The sequence below is a fragment of the Leguminivora glycinivorella genome, chromosome Z, assembly GCF_023078275.1.
Source record: "Leguminivora glycinivorella isolate SPB_JAAS2020 chromosome Z, LegGlyc_1.1, whole genome shotgun sequence".
Taxonomy (NCBI): domain Eukaryota; kingdom Metazoa; phylum Arthropoda; class Insecta; order Lepidoptera; family Tortricidae; genus Leguminivora; species Leguminivora glycinivorella.
Window position 1 is genome coordinate 54795157 of NC_062998.1, and position 21234 is coordinate 54816390.

General features: G+C 39.5%; 1 protein-coding gene across 1 annotated transcript in view; it reads left to right on the top strand.

Annotated features, from left to right (window-relative positions):
- LOC125240526 (inositol polyphosphate-4-phosphatase type I A-like) overlaps positions 1 to 19814 on the top strand; it is a 105265-nt gene extending 85451 nt beyond the window's left edge. Inside the window, exons 14-22 of the mRNA XM_048148418.1 lie at positions 1279 to 1451; positions 4969 to 5177; positions 6338 to 6431; positions 14646 to 14924; positions 15331 to 15418; positions 16603 to 16725; positions 17218 to 17385; positions 17726 to 18245; positions 19256 to 19814. Coding sequence (XP_048004375.1) covers positions 1279 to 1451; positions 4969 to 5177; positions 6338 to 6431; positions 14646 to 14924; positions 15331 to 15418; positions 16603 to 16725; positions 17218 to 17385; positions 17726 to 18245; positions 19256 to 19388 — 1787 coding nt within the window. The 3' untranslated portion in view covers positions 19389 to 19814. The remainder of the gene's footprint in view (positions 1 to 1278; positions 1452 to 4968; positions 5178 to 6337; positions 6432 to 14645; positions 14925 to 15330; positions 15419 to 16602; positions 16726 to 17217; positions 17386 to 17725; positions 18246 to 19255) is intronic.
- Positions 19815 to 21234: the final 1420 nt, after the last annotated feature.

Sequence of the window (21234 nt, forward strand, 5' to 3'; positions counted from 1 at the left end):
AATAGATCCCCATGAATACCCATATTATTTAATTTAAAAATTAGTAATTTATGGTCAATCCTATCAAATGCTTTGCTGTAGTCGGTGTACACTACATCGACTTGACTACCCTCAGACATGGCCGTAGTTACATAATCATTAAGGAGTATCAAATTTGAAACGGTAGACTTACATCTCAAAAAACCATGTTGAAAAGGACTAAAATAATTCTTAATTGCCTCATATACTTGCGAATAAACTAGCTTTTCAAGTACTTTAGCAAGTATACAAAGTTTAGAAATTGGCCTATAATTAGTTACTTCAGTTTTTGAACCCTTCTTATGAACGGGTGTAATATAGGCTGATTTCCAAATCGAGGGGACGTGGCAATCAGTGAACGAGCGCTTAAACAGGAGAGATATGGGTTTTACAATAGCATCCGCACAGTTAATCAAAAATTGAGCTGGCATGTCATCAGGTCCAGCCGATTTGGACGGATCCAATTTTAATAGTAACTTAACAATAGCATCCGAATTAACCTCTACATTACATATGTGTGAATATGGACTAACCACGGATGTGACCACTTGGTCGGTACTAGGTGCTGAAAATGTTGTATAGAAATAGTTAGAGAAAGCTTCACATATATCTTGGGCTGTGTTAACTAATCTATCTTCGTACTTTAAACAATTTGGTATACCATGTGAGCTAGAACGTGACTTAATGTAGGACCAGAACTGCTTGGGGTTTTTAACGATGTTGCTTTCGAGCTTGCGAACATAGGAAGTAAAGCATGACTGTTCAAGTTTTTTGACCCTGTCCCGTTGAAAATTAAAAGAGATTTGATCTGATATATTGCCATATATACGAAATTTTTTAAAATATTTAGCTTTCTCTTTGATCGCTTTTTTTAGTGCGGGCGAATACCACTTAGGAAAACTATCGTCATGAATTATTTTACTAGGAATATATTTAAGTCGCAGTTTATTAATTATTAATTATTTATTATTAATTATATATTAATTATATATTAATTATTAATTAATTAGAAAAAGCGAAAAATATGTGTTCAGAATTTTTACGACCCAACTGAGTCAACTGACGGACTAAACAGAATGCCATTTTTTATGTAGCCGTCATCCCTATTCTCTATTGTACGAGTATAGTCGATCCTCTTTGCTTTATTGACTTGTAAACAAGCCCGTTTCTTTGTATGTTGTTTTCCTATAAGAAGGCTCTACTTAAAGAATAAACATTAGAATATAGTATAAAAAGTAAAGCTATTGATTATTGTTACAGCCTCCCTTGAGCTTCTAGAGACGCACGCCGCCCGTGTTCTAACAGGGGCGCGCGCACTAGCGTCCCGCGCGAGCGTCGCGCACGCCGCGCTGCGGTTACGCTGCGAGCCCGCGCAGTGGACGCGCGACCACGCCCATCTGCAGGCCAGGAGGGACAAGTGCTTCAGTCAGGCGGTCAGTATTCCTGCGTTTTGATAATTTTGGTGGGCGGAATGTTCGCTTATGTCAATTTGGTGGGCGGAATGTTCATTTAGTAGATTGACGGTGGCGCTTTTTGATTAAATTCGTGCTGCGTCTACTCTGCAAAACTACGTAAATGTAAGAGGATACATCATTAGTTGTCAAATTGTGGTCCTTATTACCTTTTACTCAGTTATTTTTACACGATTGCCCCAAAAACAGAGGTAGTATATGTTTGTTTTTATTATGTAGCTTTGTTTTCGGTTGTTAGCAAATTTGGGTAGCGCACAGAACTTAATTTAGATAGAAGAAACAAATTCATATATTTGTATAGAGGCCGAGCGTGTCAAATTTTGTACTGAAGTTGATTCTTGCCTGTAATTAGGGTTCCGTAGTCAACTAGGAACCCTTATAGTTTCGCCATGTCTGTCCGTCCGTCCGTCCGTCCGTCCGTCCGTCCGTCCGTCCGTCTGTCCGTCCGTCCGCGGATAATCTCAGTAACCGTTAGCACTAGAAAGCTGAAATTTGGTACCAATATGTATATGAATCACGCCGACAAAGTGCAAAAATAAAAAATGGAAAAAAATGTTTTATTAGGGTACCCCCCCTACATGTAAAGTGGGGGCTGAAATTTTTTTTCATTCCAACCCTAACGTGTGATATATTGTTGGACAGGTATTTAAAAATGAATAAGGGTTTGCTAAGATCGTTTTTAGGGTTCCGTACCTCAAAAGGAAAAAACGGAACCCTTATAGGATCACTTTGTTGTCCGTCTGTCCGTCCGTCCGTCCGTCTGTCAAGACCCTTTTTCTCAGGAACGCGTGGAGGTATGAAGCTGAAATTTATATCAATTACTCAAGTCTACTGTCCCTTGAAGCTGTGAAAAAATCAAACTTCTAAGCCAACGCAATCAAAAGATACAGCCGTTTATGCCGCAAATTTTCGACACTTGCAAGGGAATCAAAACCTACAGGGTGCTTCCCGTGAACTCAGAATCTTGAAATTTGGTACGAAGCAACGTCTTATAGCATAGATAAAGGAAAAATTACGAAAACCATAAATTTTTAGTTACATCACATAATATATTTTTTTTTAATAATTTTAACCTTACTACCCATTTCCTCATAAACGCGTAGAGGTATTAAATTGAAATTCATACCAAATACTCAGGTCTATAATACCTTTAAGCTGTAACAAAATCAAACTTCTATGTCAACGCAATCAAAAGAAACAGCAATTTAAGCTGCATATTTTGAAACTCGCAAGTACTCGCAAGGGAATCAAAACCTAAAGGGTACTTCCAGTCGACCTAGAATCTTGAAATTTGGCATGAAGCAACGTTTTATAGCACACATAAAGGAAAAATTCCGAAAACCTTAAATTTTTAGTTACATTACAAAATATATTGGGTTGGTAAGAAAGTAATGAGCGAATCATAACCAATATTGTAATTTTTATTTAATTTATTATTTTAATCATTTATCAAAAATATAACGGCCTTCGTTATCTACTACTTGTCTCCATCGTTCTGGTAAAGAATGAATAGCATCGGCGAAGAAGTTCTTAGGTTTAGATTTAAAAAACTCAGCTATGTACTGTCGTAGATGGGCTTGATCATCGAACTTTTTTTCATTCAAGGCATTGCTTAGCGATCTGAACAATGCGTAATCCGTAGGTGCCAAGTCTGGAGAGTACGGTGGATGAGGTATCACTTTCCAACCTAGCTACAATAGCTTTAGCCGAGTCACTTTTGCAATGTGTGGGCGAGCATTGTCGTGTAAGAAAAAAACTTTAGCATGCTGTGGACGATTCTGACAGATTTTTTGGTTTAAATTTTCAAGCTGATTACAGTATACTGATGCGGTAACAGTCATTCCACTTGGTAGGAGTTCCCAGTGAATAATACCATGAATATCCCACCAAACGGACAGCATAACTTTTTTCGGGTGAGGCTCTGTTTTTGGTGCCTCTATTCCTTTTTCGTTTGGAGCTAGCCACTGACGTTTGCGTGTGTGATTTATATATAAGACCCATTTTTCATCTCCAGTGATAAGATGGTCCAACCAGTTGAATGTGCGGCGAAAAGACAGAAGTTGTATGCAGATATCGGCACGGCGGTTTAGTTGATCTCTATCAAGTTCGTGCGGTATCCAAACACTGTATTTGTAGTTTTTTCCCAACTCGTGTAAATGTGTTTCTATGGTGACATGAGAGCAGCCTAACTCGGTAGCAACAGTACGACTCGTTAGCCTCGGATCTCCTTCAATTAAGGTTTTTAATTTGGCTACATCAATCTTCACCGGTCGACCAGACTTAGGTTGATCTGATAATGAAAAGTCGCCACTACGAAACCGCTGGAACCATCGTTTCGCCGTGGCCTCAGACACAACTTCAGGAGCAACACGCTGACATATATTACGCACTGCTTCGGCGGCTGAATGGCCAGACTGAAATTCATATAGTAAGCAATGCCTTACATGCACTTTTGATTCGTGCATTTTCTTCCTTATATTAGCTCGGCGACAGCTAGTGAATGACTGACGAGAAACTGTGCGACTCGCCCTTTATATACTTTCGACCATAGAAGATTCTAGAACTCTCTCAAAAATTTTATGTGGAATTCAATCGATCGCTCATTACTTTCTTACCAACCCAATATATTTTTAGGGTTTTTAATAATTATAAACTTATTACTTTTTTCCTCATGAACGCGTAGAGCTATCAAGTTGAAATTCATATCAAATACTTAGATCTTTGTCTTAAATTTATGCTCCTCCATCTTTCCCCATTGTAATGTTATGAATTTCATTTTGTAATAAAAATACCATAGTTATGACTCGATTGTCGTAATGAACGAACTTTGTAAACCTTGCAGGTTTGTACGGAACCCTCGGTGCGCGAGTCCGACTCGCACTTGGCCGGTTTTTTTGATAATATTTATATTTTCGGAAATAATCGCTCCTAAAGGAAAAAAAAGTGCGTCCCCCCCCCCTCTAACTTTTGAACCACATGTTTAAAAAATATGAAAAAAATCACAAAAGTAGAACTTTATAAAGACTTTCTAGGAAAATTGTTTTGAACTTGATAGGTATAGTAGTTTTTGAGAAAAATACGGAAAACTACGGAACCCTACACTGAGCGTGGCCCGACGCGCTCTTGGCCGGTTTTTTAAATATGTCTCAGGCTCTTGATTGTTTATAATTTTTGTGTTGTTGCAATTGAATATCACGTAACGAGGCATTTTTTATGTTTTGGTTGACTTCAACTTACAAAAATTGACGCCCGAAAGCTGCAAGCAGCGAGTAAAGACGGACAACTCAGTGGATTTCACTGAGTTCATTTGACACGCTAAGTAGATACGTTTGCTTGATCTATGGTATATATGACATCTGTGGGGTAGCGTCACTTTTGTGGACAGATTGATAAAAAGTAATTTTAAGTCTTGTTCACTTTTTTTATTAGTGTTCTAACACTACTTTATCCATGATAACAGATTAATCTATACTTACAGTTGACAACAGTAACAACGGGCCTAGTATCGTGGCTGTGCGGGGCGAATGCGCACATAGTCACCCTCCTGTCATCAGGGCTGGGCCCGCTGTGCGGGTTCGAGGGGCTGCTCAGCCTGTACGCGGCCGAGCGCGCCATGTGGGGCGACATGGCCGTCGCGGTCGAGGACTTGCACACCGTGCAGTTCACACTCACCAAGACCGACCACAGGTGAGTTAGTGTTCATAGTCACCCCTACAGCAGACTACTGTGTCTACAAGCCTAGTGTCGTGGCTGTGCGGGGCGAATGAGGACGTCTAGTCGTGCAGTTCACACTCACCAAGACCGACCACAGGTGAGTTAGTGTTCATAGTCACCCCTACAGCAGACTACAGTGACTGCAAGCCTAGTTTCGTGGCTGTGCGGGCGAATGAGGACGTCTAGTCGTGCAGTTCACACTCACCAAGACCGACCACAGGTGAGTTAGTGTTCATAGTCACCCCTACAGCAGACTACAGTGACTACACGCTTAGTGTCGTGGCTGTGCGGGGCGAATGAGGACGTCTAGTCGTGCAGTTCACACTCACCAAGACCGACCACAGGTGAGTTAGTGTTCATAGTCACCCCTACAGCAGACTACAGTGACTACAAGCCTAGTGTCGTGGCTGTGCGGGGCGAATGAGGACGTCTAGTCGTGCAGTTCACACTCACCAAGACCGACCACAGGTGAGTTAGTGTTCATAGTCACCCCTACAGCAGACTACAGTGACTACAAGCTTAGTGTCGTGGCTGTGCGGGGCGAATGAGGACGTCTAGTCGTGCAGTTCACACTCACCAAGACCGACCACAGGTGAGTTAGTGTTCATAGTCACCCCTACAGCAGACTACAGTGACTGCAAGCCTAGTTTCGTGGCTGTGCGGGGCGAATGCAGACGTCTAGTCGTGTAGATTACGCTGACCAAGAGCGACCACAAGTGAGATAGTGTTTATATCAAAGACATTTTAATCCGTATTGACAGATGGTCTAAAAAACTTACCGCACCATCAAGAAAAATGTGCGGTCGTCAAGATAGCGCTACACCTTCGGATGATTCTCGTCTAGATGGCGCTAATATTAATATTTGACGATTTAAACACATATCAAGTTAAAAATATGGGCCAAGTGGTAATAGTGGGGTTCAAAAGTTTTAAGCCTGGTCGAGAGATGGCAGTCTATGCGTTGTGACTACACATTTTACTTTGACAGTAATTTTCTATATATTCGATCCACTTTGTAAGCAATTTATACTAGGGACATACAGGGAAGCGATTTTTTTGAACTATGTCGTGATTTTGTGATTGAGTATCAATACTCAATACTCAAAAATATTTTTTTAATTTTTGTATTGCAGCAACGTTCTGCCTCACGTGTCGGGAACGCGGGGCTCCCTAGTCGTGCACATACCGATCTCAAACTCCTTATACACCAAATTTACGAACAAGGAGGTAAGATTTCCAATGTTGGTCATTAGAATACTGTAATCATGCAAAAGTTCAGATTTCGGTGGTAAATAATACCAGCAGTTCTCGAAAAGTTTGTACAAAAATTAAGGAAAAAGTTAAATTTGTTTTTATTATTCCTAATTTGTTACCAAGATATTTTTGATGAATTCAGATTTTAGTAAGTTTTATTTCGTCATTAAGGTTCTATAATATCTATATTTTCTTAATTACAACAATTATCCATACTAATATTATTAATGGGAAAGTTGTGTCTGTTTGTTTGTCCGTCTTTCACGGCAAAATGGAGCCACCAATTGACGTGATTTTTTAAGTGAAGATAGTTGATGGGATGGAAAGTGACACAGGCTACTTTTTTGGCAAAAGCTAGTCCTGTATATATGTTACGAAAGTCGATATAGTAGTAGAGTATATTACTAAATGTTGGTAACAAAATAGGATCAATTAAGTTTGCTGACGTGGCTATGTACAAAGTTGACGGGAACTGCTCATACAGACGTAGTGCGAAAATCGTTTCCTTCGTATTTTACGGAAAGGTTCGTTCGTATCTGTCATGTACACGTATGTACAGTAAGCTGCAAAATTGCATGGTGAAATTATGAATGAATTGAATTGGCGACCGGTCTGGCTCAGTCGGTAGTGACCCTGCCTGCTGAGCCGCGGTCCCAGGTTCGAATCCCGGTAAGGGCATTTATTTGTGTGATGAGCACAGATTATTGTTCCTGAGTCATGGATGTTTTCTATGTATATAAGTATGTATATTTATTTATTTAAGTATGTATATCGTCGCTTAGCACCCATAGGGCAAGCTTTGCTTAGTTTGGGGCTAAGTTGATCTGTGTAAGGTGTCCCCCAATATTTATTTTTTATTTTTATTTAATTCATTGATTTATTCACCATGCACTTTGCAGCTCACTGTACATGACACGTTTCTGTAAAAAATCGAAGGAAAACTTTTCGCACGCTACTTCGGTGAAGGCAAAATAGTGCAAAAGTGATTCTCTTTCATTCCACTTATAGGTAATAGTACATTACGATACAAGTGCGTAAAAAAGGAAGTTCGAAACGAGTGGCGATAAATTAGATAGATAGATAAAAACTTTATTCATTTCCACAACATACATGGTTTAAATTACAAAACAATTAAGTACATGCAACTTAAAATTAAGAAAAAAACAATCTATTCTAAAAAATCTAAACTAATAATGATACGACCATGTGTCGTGACAGAGAATTGGCGCTGGCTCAGCATGATGATGCGGCAAGCCCATGGCAAGCCACATCGCTGATATTCTGCCAGAACCTTTTTTAAAAGTTTGTGCAACGCTTTATTATAAGTACGTTCATGTAAGTGTCTGTGTACATGTTGTGTTAGTGTGAGCAAGTCTCTATGTGTATGTATCTGTATGACAGTCGCAGCAAATATATAAATTTTTCAATAGTGTTATTTGTATTTTAAAAACATAGTGGCAGAAGTACGCAATGCAACCAAAACGAAGAAATATATATATACATTTAAAAAGAAAGAGGAGTTTCAGCCTTTTTCTTTTTGCTCCTTTAAAAGGTGTAATCGATACTTATGCTTGAAATTTAGTTTGGTTCTTAAACGACGAATGGGTGGAGGAATATTGTTCCAGCATTTACTTGCACGGTACCGAAAACTCCCCCTAAAAGCAGCAGAACTGTGTCTGGGTACCCGTAGTACGGCCGCTCTTGACGATCGAGGTTGATGGTGGGTGTTAGAGTGCCATACAAGTTTTTTAAAGAGATACGAGGGCTGTTTCGTTTGGACGGTATCGAATAGCAAGCATGCAAACATAAGTTCTTGTCGAGCAGCCATTTTTAACATATCCGAGTTATTTAAATATGGCGTTATGTGTGTCCTAGGTGGTATTTTGAAGCAATATCTAGCGCAAGCATTTTGTACTCTTTGAATGAGACGCTGTGAACGGGCCAAAAGGCATGAGCCATATGCTGTGAGACAATAATTAATTTTAGATAACACTAATGATTCACAGAGTCTCAGTCGAAGGTCGACGCTGAGAAAGTTACGGATGTTATATAAAAGCTTCAAACGATATAAACCACAGATGTCATATATACCATAGATCAAGCAAACGTATCTACTTAGCGTGTCAAATGAACTCAGTGAAATCCACTGAGTTGTCCGTCTTTAATCGCAGCTTGCAGCTTTCTGGCGTCAATTTTTGTAAGTTGAAGTCAATCAAAACATAAAAAATGCCTCGTTACGTGATATTCAATTGCAACAACACAAAAATTATGAACAATCAAGAGCCTGAGACATATTTAAAATTACAGGCAAGAAACAACTTCAGTACAAAATTTGACACGCTCAGCCCCTATACAAATAGATGAACTTGTTTCTTCTATCTAAATAAAGTTCTGTGATATAAACAGTTTCGTACAGTTTCCACTACGTGATTTTCGAAGCGCAGATTAGTGTCAAACAAAAGTCCTAGATTTCTTGCTTCATCGACACGATCAACTCTTACGTCATTAACTAGTATGATTGGGTCATTACTAATAATAGCCTTTACCTGTTTTTGAGACCCAAGCACCATATATTTAGACTTTGTTGGATTCAATACGAGGCAATTGGAAGAAGACCATTCGGATAAACGTTTCAAGTCATCGTTTACCTTATCTACAGCCGAGATAGTATCGCCAGGGTGGAAAGACAAAAATATTTGTAAATCATCAGCATATAGATGGTATCTACAATGCTTTACACAATTTATGATGTCACTGCTATAAAGAATAAACAAGAGGGGCCCCAGAATGGATCCCTGAGGGACGCCTCTATTCACTGCACATGGATGAGATGTCAAACAAGAACCATCCCCACCTGTCAATTTAACGATTTGCTTACGATCTTTGAAGTAACTTTCGAACCAGCGCACTGAATGATCATCAAAACCATAATAACGTAATTTCGAAAGTAGAAACGAAATGTTGATACAATCAAATGCCCTCGAGAAATCTAATAATACCATTATCGTACCCTTTCGCATATCTTGCGCTGCAAGGACCTCATCAATAACGTCAAGGAGGGCTGTGGAGGTGCCTCGTTTCTTCCTAAAGCCTGACTGGTTTTCAGGTAGAATATTATTAGATTCTAAATATTTTGACACTTGATCGTACACTACTTTCTCCATAATTTTCGACAGGTAAGGTAAGATACTAATAGGACGCAAATCTTTTAGATCCCTTGGGTCGTTTACTTTTGGGATTGGGCAAACTATGGCAGTCTTCCAGACCAGAGGCACCTCGGCTGTCAATAAGGATGTGTTTATTAAGTCCGTTATAATTGGTAACGTAAGTGGAAGTGTCATCAATATCATGTCGAATGTAATCCTATCATACCCCATGGCGTTAGATTTGGTATTAAGTAACAATTTAGTTACAAACGAGTCATCAACGGTATGGAAACTAAAAGTAAAAGATCCGTATCGAAGGGTATCAAAGTACGCTAAAGTGACAGTATCAACCATGTCACCGCCTGGAACTTTCAAAAAGTTGTCATTTATAACGTTTGGATCGTTAAATATCTGAGGCAAGCTAGATTTATTCTTGTCATTAGGAATTACGTTTTCTTTTAAATTTTTCCAAAGAGTTTTTGGATTCTTCAAATAGGCTAGTTTCCTACTAGTCAAATCAGCTTCTTTTTATGAACTGTCAAAACGATTTGCTAATATGGAATTACTATGAAATACTGAGGAGTGACGTCACGGTCAATTCATTTACTTTATATCTTTCTCTTTGACTTATTAAATAGAAATTGTGTTTAAAAATAACTACTGTCCATATTTTTCTTCTAATTATGTGGTGCTTTATTTCGTGCACTGCATAAAATATTTTATTTTAAGTATAGGAAACTAGCCTATTGTTATTTATATGCTGCTCAAAATAGGCTTTTTGCTCAAAATATAAAGTAGTCTCCACTAGATGTTTTAATGATTTATAATTATCTCTATCTAAGTCCAGCTTGCTTTTTTTATATTTTTTATGTGCCTTGTTTCGAAGACTCATCATGTAACGAACGTTCTTAGTAAGCCATGGTTTAGCTGTTTCTTTTATGATTATTTTCTTAATTGGAGCAAAAATATCAAAAATGTCCAATACATAAGTGTTAAATAAATCTACCTTGTTATCAACGGACTTCTGACATGCGATATTTTGCCATTGTAATTGGCTTAAGTGATGATTAAAATGTTCCATATTAACTTCATTTAGCCGTCTATTTAGTGAGATTCTTGGGACGGGTTTGAGTGTTTTCATGTTTACGTTAACGAATGCCAAAGCGTGGCCACCAAGTTCTTCAATGTGGTCAACCTCGGCACTCATAATCGCAGCATTAGAACAAATTAAATCGATCAGAGTTGAACTGTGCTCCGTGAAATGCGTTGGCTCAGTAATATAATTTAGTAAATCGTTACACGCCAAAAATTGTTGAAGCCGCTTGGTCTTACAGTCATTAGCGTCCAGCATATTAACGTTAAAATCACCGCTCAGAATAATATGGTCATACTGTGAAAACGACACGATTGTTTCACTAAGCGCGTCCAAAAAAATATCCAAACTAAGCCAGGGTGGACGGTAGGCTGTGCCTATCATAAATGTTTTTCTATTTAATTTTATTTTAAACCACATTTGCTCCACGTCTGGATGAGTAGGGTATTCAAAGGTACGCGCATTTAAATGACTTTTAATATAAAAACCAACTCCACCACCACCCTTTCTCGTCCCGAGCGTGCGAGGAGAATGGCGCAGCCTATACCCAGGCACAGCCGGCGCACGACCCTCCTGTCCTGCTTGCAACCAGGTTTCATTAATAGCAATAATATCAGGTTTGTGTTGCTCAACTGCCACTAAGAACTCATCATGTTTGCGCAAACTGCATAAAGATCCTGCATTGAAATGACCAAATTTAAAATGTTTGTGTTTTATTTTAAATTAAAATAAGTACTTAAAATATGAAATAGGGGATTATTATATTTGTGTGAGCAGGATGCTATGTAGAACATAATAGAGTACATGTCAAGTAGCGAAAAATGTAGTTTCATTGCCAATATAATCTCATTTCTATAAAATGTATGAATTACCTCAAATCTAAATACACATTTCTGTAGAATATTTATAACAATATCACTGAGAAATATAGTTAAAAATTCTATATAACAATATTTTTTAAATAATCTGAAATATTTTCTTCGTACCAGCGGACACATAACATTAAACAAAACACAAATATAAGTACCTTAATTAGAGAACTCAATGTAAATACAATATTCAAGCCACTATTATTTATCTTAAACACGTTAAAAGCACAAAAACTGTCATGAATGCTATGAAATAGAGTTGTTAGTTGACATAGGAAAAATAGTGTCCAGATCGCCCTCAGTCCTAATCCGATGCACCTTCGATGATTCAGATTTTCTAGCATAAATTCGGCCTTCTTTGGTCCAAATAAATCGCCACTGTTCGGAGCGACCTCTTTCACGTGTCTTATTAAAAAGTATTCTATTCTTCTTGGTGAGACGGTCGTGTAGATGAAATTTTCTCGGAGCATGGTCGGGCAGGCCGATCCCTTCAGTGGTAGCGCCACGACGGACTCGCGCGCTCTTGAGCAGCTGGTCACGGAGCGCCCGGCGCGCCAGACGCACCACAAGAGGGCGCGGGCGCGGGCGCGACGACTCCGAGTCTCCCACTTGAACCGCTTCACGCAGGGGCCCGACCCGCTCCACGCTCACTATGTCGTGCTCTTCCAATCTTACATCTATCTTGGTCGCCAGAGCCATGATCGTATTCACGGTCGACTCTTCCTTGAATTCCGGGACTCCTGAGACCTCAAGGTCATTCGAAAGCGCAGCCTGGTCCTTATCATTTATCTCAATTTCCAACCGGGCGATTGTATCATGCATAACTCGAAACTCGGAACTCTGATCCGGTTCTCGTTCAGCCAGCTTAGATTGCAATGTTTTGTTCTCTAACTCAAGGGCACTTACTTTTTCATTCACTGAATTTAGGTTCTGTTTTAAACCCTTGAGTTCAGCCATAAGTGAAGTTGTGCTACTATTAAACTCAGACCTCAAGGTATCGATTTGTTTACTAAAGTGTGTATTTAGCTCCAGCTTGAGTTCCGTGAATTTCAAATTCAATAGTGCCGCAAAAGCACCGTACGAGATACTCTCACCGCCGTCATCCCCACGGCACGCTTCTTGCAAATTTCCCATGTCTGACGAGTCATTATCAAGGTCAAGTAGAGATGTATCGCAGGACATATCCGTCTGCTGGGACTCCGATAGGTGGATGTGGCCCGCCTCATCCTTGCTAACTTGTTGATGAAGGCTTCGGACTGGTGTGTGGTCCGCATATCGCCTGCGAGCCGTGACATTATTACAGGACGGACACTGCCAGTCTCGTTTTAAGCGAACGATATTTTCACTATATTCCTCGCACGTCATGTTTACACATTTATAGTGGTAATTTTGCTTACAAAGAGAGCAAACAAGCAGATCAGAGTCGCCGAGAGCACTTCATATTTATTGTAATTGTTCAAAAGTCTGTATAAGAAAAACGAAAACAAAATATGATGGTAGCACTTTAAAATTCGTGTGTAGCTTTGCAACAATCTCTTCCCGACATTAAAATAGTAGCGTTAGAGTTTATTATTGCACTGGGTCACAAGTAATACAGCGGCGGCGTAGTGTGGCAAAAAGGTCTTTAGCGCCGCGGAAGTCCATACATGTTACACGTTCGATTCACTGTCTCTTATCAGTGCCAGCACACAACACTTGTTATAACCGTTCCATGAATCGTTTTTTAATTTTTAGCTTCATTATTTCACTATTCACTGATATTTATTTAGTCTTTTACAAAATTTAGATACAATAATGTTCACTTTACCGTATAGAATATATTTTGCACTGAAATTTAAGGTTTAAACGTGTTAACTTGATATAAAATTACACAGCAACGCGAGAGCAGTGTTAAGCGTTGCACGCCCTCTCGCGGAATGATGAATGAAATTAAAACACGACCGAAGGGAGTGTTTTAAATCGGCACGAGTTACGAATTTCCTTTTCGCACGTGTATCGTACGACGTTTTTCAGTACAGATGGCCATCCGAAGTTTCGACCTGGCATATAATGAACCACTTCTCGCACTAGTGCGTAAAAAAGCACCATCTGTACTGAAAAAATCATTAAAACGTCTTTTTGAAGTGAAAGTTCTAACGCGACTTCCAACTGACAGCGCGTAACACTCAGTCATTGTTACTTTGCGTGGAATGCCGCTCACTCAGCGCGTAACATTCTGTCTCAACGCGACTCACTCATTCCATTCATTCACTTATTCACACAGTCAGTGACAGAACATAATGCCCAGAATGATTTTGAATGGTGGAATGGTTGGTTGGAATGTGTGTTTTATATTTAGATCGAATGCGAAATGAGTTTATGTTTATTTTTCAATAATTTGCGCAAATAGCAATGTAAATTATTGATAACAGTAAAAAGATGGACGTAACTAAACGTAAAAACGTGATGGTCACTTGACAAAACATTTTTGAGGTTATGTTAGGAACATATTTTTAAAATAAAAGAAAAATGGAAAAATTCACACCTCCGGCAGGACTCGAACCTGCGACCTTTGGCCTTGCCGGGGCCATCGCGCTTTCAACTGCGCCACGGAGGCGGAGGCGGACACAGATGTCATATATACCATAGATCAAGCAAACGTATCTACTTAGCATGTCAAATGAACTCAGTGAAATCCACTGAGTTGTCCGTCTTTAATCGCAGCTTGCAGCTTTCGTGCGTCAGATTTTGTAAGTTGAAGTCAACAAAAACATTAAAAATGCCTCGTTACGTGATATTTAATTACAACAACACAAACATTATGAACACTTAAAGGCCTGAGACATATTTAAAATCACAGGCAAGTAACAACTTCAGTACAAAATCTGACACGCTCGGCCGCCATACAAATAGATGAACTTGTTTCTTCTATCTAAATCTAGTTCTGTGGAGGCGGAGGTGTGATTTTTTCCATTTTTCTTTAATTTAAAAATATGTAATATCGCTCGCGGACGTTTCTGCATGATAAAAAAACAAAATTTATGTTAGGAAGTTTCACTTCTTCCGACCGGAGGGGCTCCACGCACTGTTTTTTTTTCAGCACCTAACTTTCACAATAACGGCCGTATTCTTCAACATCGGCGTGAACGAGAAGGCGACGCTGGCCGAGGCGCTCGGCGAGACGACGCCGCAGTACCACTCCAACTGCGACAACTTCGACCGGCTGCACAAGTACTACCTCAAGTACTGCAAGGTGTGCCCGCAGGACCACACGGCGAGAGGTAACACGCGTTTTGGCGCAATTTCATCAGTCGTTATCGACCCATCCTTCGGTATACGGCATACGGGGAGTCCCCGCAGGCGAGATAACAACCAATGGAAGTGGTGCAATTTAATTGGTCGTTAACTCGTTCGGTATGCAGCATACAGGGAGTCCCCGCAGGCGAGATAACAACCAATGAAAGTGGTGCAATTTAATTGGTCGTTATGCAGCATACGGGGACTCCCCGCAGGCGAGATAATGACCAATGAAAGTTACTATTACTATTTAATTTCCCCGAATGCGGGCCCTGTGGCACGCGTTCCAGAAATCTCCTACCCTATCAACTAATGAAAACGTTTCCCCGAGTGATGTTTTATATTTTGATGGGCGGAGTGGTCAGTTATTAAATGATACTGATATGATACCTTTTGGCGGGCTGAATGCTCATTTATGAGTGGATGTTTTATATGTTGGTGGCCGGAGTGTTGAGTAATATCTAGTTAACAAGGAGACCGCACTGTAGTACATCTTCAACTGCGACAACTTCGACCGGCTGCACAAGTACTACCTCAAGTACTGCAAGGTGTGCCCGCAGGACCACACGGCGAGAGGTAACACGCGTTTTGGTGGGCGGAATGCTCATTCACGAGTGATGTTTTATATTTTGGTCAAATTTTAAAATGTAGACAGACACGAATGTTTTTAGTTCCAAAAGACAAATTGTTTGACCGGCTATAAATAAAATCGCTCTAAAAATTGTACGCCACTGGCGTTTATTGTTATTGTTCTATGTCTGCACTGACACACACACTTCTCCATCCATAATAGGCTACTAGACTCATATCGAATTTGTTTGGCACAATAAATGATTGTCTTCTGTAGTATTTATCATAAAGTAAACAATATTTATATATTTTGGGTATTAAAAGTGTATGATGACTAGTTGACTACACAGAACTTAATTTAGATAGAAGAAACAAATTCATATATTTGTATAGGGGCCGAGCGTGTCAAATTTTGTACTGAAGTTGATTCTTGCCTGTAATTTTAAATATGTCTCAGGCTCTTGATTGTTCATAATTTTTATGTTGTTGCAATTTAATATCACGTAACGAGGCATTTTTTTATGTTTTGGTTGACTTCAACTTACAAAAATTGACGCCCGAAAGCTGCAAGCTACGAGTAAAGACGGACAACTCAGTGGATTTCACTGAGTTCATTTGACACGCTAAGTAGATACGTTTGCTTGATCTATGGTATATATGACATCTGTGGTTGACTACGTATTTCCGATTAAAAATGTGTGTAATTTTTTTGATCATCGATAACGCTGTCAAAGATATAATGACGCCATCGAATAGGAACCTTACCTCATGTCAAAACTCAAAACAATAAAAGTCAGAAAATGTTGTTTTTGATTAGAATGACAGATAATCTATAGATTAACATGACTGTGTTGTTTTCGCCTGATTACGTAAAAGTATACTTTAAAAATTATTGCTGCTGTTTTTAAGTCTTTATAAAATATTTATTTATTTATTATTTAATCTTTTTTGCACAAAAGAAAAATGTTGCAGTACAATAAGGCGGACTTAATGCTTCAAGGCATTCTCTACCAGTCAACCTCGAGGCTAATCAGAGAGAGAATATGGTAATATTTTATTTCGGTTAATTGGACAGTACTTAATCATATAAGACAGACTTTAAAAAAGGGTCAAGTAGCCTATATTAGTATGGATTGGTGTTAAGTAAGTGCACTTCCGTTATAAATATTGTAATAGTAACAATTGTTCAGCATCGTCGCGAACGAAGCCGCTGGAAGAAGTAATGGAGAACCTCAGGATAGCGGTGCACAAGAAGGTGCCGAAAAACGTCGAGGTCCTTCACCTGGCCGCGCTGGCCACCAGGCTTATGAACGGTGACTATTCCAATTGTATTGTGTCATTTCCTTATTATAAAAAAAAAAGTTTACAAATATTGTATTTTTGAGTCTGTCTTATAAAAAAAAAATCATGCTTAGCCGAGGCAAGTCGCTAACTTTACTTATAAGCCGAGACGACCGGTTTGGCGTAGTCGGTAGTAACCCCGCCTGCTAAGCCGTGGTCCTGGGTTCGAATCCCGGTGAGGCATTTATTTGTGTGACGAACACAGATATTTGTTCCTGAGTCGTGGATGTTTTCTATGTATAGTTTAAATTATGTGTTGATGTTTGCATAGTTTAAGTAGCATAATTTCGAGTAAAACCAGAGTGACTCAGGGGACCGTAACCATGGCAATAACAAGCAATAAAAAGTTGATTCACCCAATTAACACAAAGACAATATTTTTACTGAAATTTCATGCTTAATTTTCGTCATAAAACTGACATCGAGTTAATTTTTGTTAATAACCGTCATTTATCTTTCCTCAGGGATACGTTTCACGTCGTGCAAAAGCGCCAAAGACCGTACGGGCATGTCTGTGACCCTGGAACAGTGCTCCATACTGCAGGCAGAGTACCACCTGGCCGACACCGAGACGAGCAAGGCGCTGGCTATCATGAGGAGGTACATACATACATACATACATACATACACAGGCTGGCGGGACCCTGGAACAGTGCTCCATACTGCAGGCTGAGTACCACCTGGCCGACACCGAGACGAGCAAGGCGCTGGCTATCATGAGGAGGTACATACATACATACATACATACACAGGCTGGCGGGACCCTGGAACAGTGCTCCATACTGCAGGCCGAGTACCACCTGGCCGACACCGAGACGAGCAAGGCGCTGGCTATCATGAGGAGGTACATACATACATACATACAAACATACATACACAGGCTGGGGGGACCCTGGAACAGTGCTCCATACTGCAGGCCGAGTACCACCTGGCCGACACCGAGACGAGCAAGGCGCTGGCTATCATGAGGAGGTACATACATACATACATACATACATACATACACAGGCTGGCGGGACCCTGGAACAGTGCTCCATACTGCAGGCCGAGTACCACCTGGCCGACACCGAGACGAGCAAGGCGCTGGCTATCATGAGGAGGTACATACATACATACATACATACATACATACATACACAGGCTGGCGGGACCCTGGAACAGTGCTCCATACTGCAGGCCGAGTATCACCTGGCCGACACCGAGACGAGCAAGGCGCTGGCTATCATGAGGAGGTACATACATACATACATACATACATACATACATACATACATACACAGGCTGGCGGGACCCTGGAACAGTGCTCCATACTGCAGGCCGAGTACCACCTGGCCGACACCGAGACGAGCAAGGCGCTGGCTATCATGAGGAGGTACATACATACATACATACATACACAGGCTGGCGGGACCTTGGAACAGTGCTCCATACTGCAGGCCGAGTATCACCTGGCCGACACCGAGACGAGCAAGGCGCTGGCTATCATGAGGAGGTACATACATACATACATACATACACAGGCCGGGACCCTGGAACAGTGATTTAAAGACTCGATTTATTGCTAAATTATATATTCTTACGCCCCGATTTACATTTAATGTTTTTCATTACATTTTGAATATAATGAATATTTATTTATTTATTTATTTATTTATTTAACCTTTATTGCACAACATAAAGTACAAATGGCGAACTTAATGCCTTAAGGCATTCTCTACCAGTCAACCATTGGACCAAACAGAAACTTACAATTGGTGCGGAAAATAAAACAGAAATTTAAATAGATATAAGTCACTATCTAAATACTATATGCATCATCAGTATACATACATAAATAAGTACAATCATATACATACATAAACTAACTAAAATATATAATATACATATATATACATATATATAGTACCCATTTAACCATTACTGTCTAACAACGTTGGTGTACCTGCGAGAAGTGTTTACGTAATTGACGTTTGAATATGTAAAATGATTAAAAAAAATACGATGCTATAAAGTTCATTACTCCCTAGGGACAAGGATATTTGACCTATAACTCCCGCTCCGCTTGTGTGCAATTGTACATTTACTGTGGGAGTGTGAAGTGTGATTATTTTGTCATTATGTCATTAACTTTTTAGCGTTTAACATACCTAATATGGCCAATATCTCAACGATCCATGTTCAGCAATAGGCTAGTTTCCTATACTCAAAATAAAACATTTTATGCAGTGCACGAAATAAAGCATCACATAATTAGAAGATAAATATGGACAGTAGTTATTTTTAAACATAATTTCTATTTAATAAGTCAAAGAGAAAGATATAAAGTAAATGAATTGATCGTGACGTCACTCCTCGGTATTTCATAGTAATTCCATATTAGCAAATCGTTTTGAAAGTTCATTAAAAGAAGCTGATTTGACTAGTAGGAAACTAGCCTATTTAAAAACACTTATCGAAGACATCTATAGTGTTATATAATTTAAACCCCCATCGTAATTTCAGCGAGGGCTGCCGACGAGAGAACACATACAAGAACATCGGCGTGAGGAAATACGCCTTCACGAAGAAGCAGGTGGCAGCCCTGCCCGAGGAGTACAGGCCTCCCCCTGGCACCTTCAGCTCTTCGCAAACTTAAGCACCCTTCGAGGTTTACGAAGCAGATGGCTTTACATGGCTATGGGCCCCTGGTATTTAGGTTTCGCAAACTCCAGTACTGAAACAAGCACTCTTCTAAGTATGTCTGTGAAGGATCACGGTTCGTTACAACCAAATTTTATAATACGATGTTCTTAGAATATCACAATGTTAAAATGGATTAGTAGTAAAATTACAAAAATATCAATTTTCAGTACATAGAAATGACATTGGCCTATTATGTACATCCAATATCCGAAAAGTTTCATAATAACCAAAATTCTAAATGACACTTTCTCAGAATACCTAAAATTTTATTTACAGTGTTCATTTTATTCCCTGCACTGTGTTTTATTAATTTATTATTAACTTTAGTATTCATTTAGGCTCCCTTGCACCAATCACTTAACTCAGGGTTAGTGGGCTGTCATCTGTCAAACATTAAGCTCGCGTAGGTGAACGCTTACCATGCTTGTATGAGATATGACAGGTCGACTGGTCGCGTTCTTGACAGGCGGTAACTGTGAGGAAACCGAGAGCGGGTGGGCGGCACTTTCAGCGGGGAGCGGGAGTGGCCATACTGTACGATAGTACTTTTTATTATACTGTTCCTTGGTGAAGGTGTCAACTCTTCGTAAACTCAATTGCTTAAGAGCGTTATAACATTTCGGCGTCGGGCGAAATTAGGTATTTTACCCGCCGCGCGAGCCCAATATGCCGACCCTTTCTAGCACGTCTTATCACTCGCTCGCACTACAATAATGGACAAAACAATCTTGATCCTTTCTATGAAATTTTGATAACAACCACAATCTACTATCTCGATATAAACTTTTGATTTCTAATAAACATTATTTTGTACGAAAATACTAGAATGTAGCGCAAAATAATATCAATTATGTTAAAATTTATTTAAAAAATTAATTATAAAAGTAGATCCCATCCCAAATATTTGCTTTTGTTATATGAAAATTACTGTAATGCTGTATTATGATTACCTCTGTAATCCATTCCTTTGGAATCGGTATAATATAGATTCCTGTAATATGGATTCCTCGGTAATCAAGTACTTAAGTAATCTGAATTCCACTTTACTTCGATTCCAGGCTTATTACTTTACTTCTTTATGTCACTCAAATTGTTTTTGGTTTACATGTCATTCTAGCATTTTCACTTTCACATTTCAAGTGCATATACCACGAGTATAGGTTTTCGGGTGTGCTGATTTAAAAATTAATGACCGATTTGGAATCTGACATTGCTGACTGTCACTTTGACACAAAAGTCGTCATGGGTGTCGTAAAATAGGTTTTAGGGGGTGCTGATTCCAAAATTAATGACCAATGTGAAATCTGACATTGCTGACTGTCACTTTGACACAAAAGTCGTCATGGGTGTCGTCAAATAGGTTTGCGGGGTGCTGATTCCAAAATTAATGAACAATGTGGAATCTGACATTGCTGACTGTCACTTTGACACAAAAGTCGTCATGGGTGTCGTAAAATTGGTTTTAGGGGTGCTGATTCCAAAATTAATGACCAATATGGAATCTAACATTGCCGACTGCCACTTTGACACAAAAGTCATCATGGGTGTCGTAAAATAGGTTTTAGGGAGTGCTGATTCCAAAAATAATGACCAATGTGGAATCTAACATTGCTGACTGTCACTTTGACACAAAAGTCGTCATGGGTGTCGTCAAATAGGTTTCCGGAGGTGCTGATTTGAAAATTAATGACCGATTTGGAATCTTGACATTGCTGACTGTCACTTTGACACAAAAGTCGTCATAGGTGTCGTCAAAAAGGTTTCCGGGGTGCTGATTCCAAAATTAATAACTATTTTGG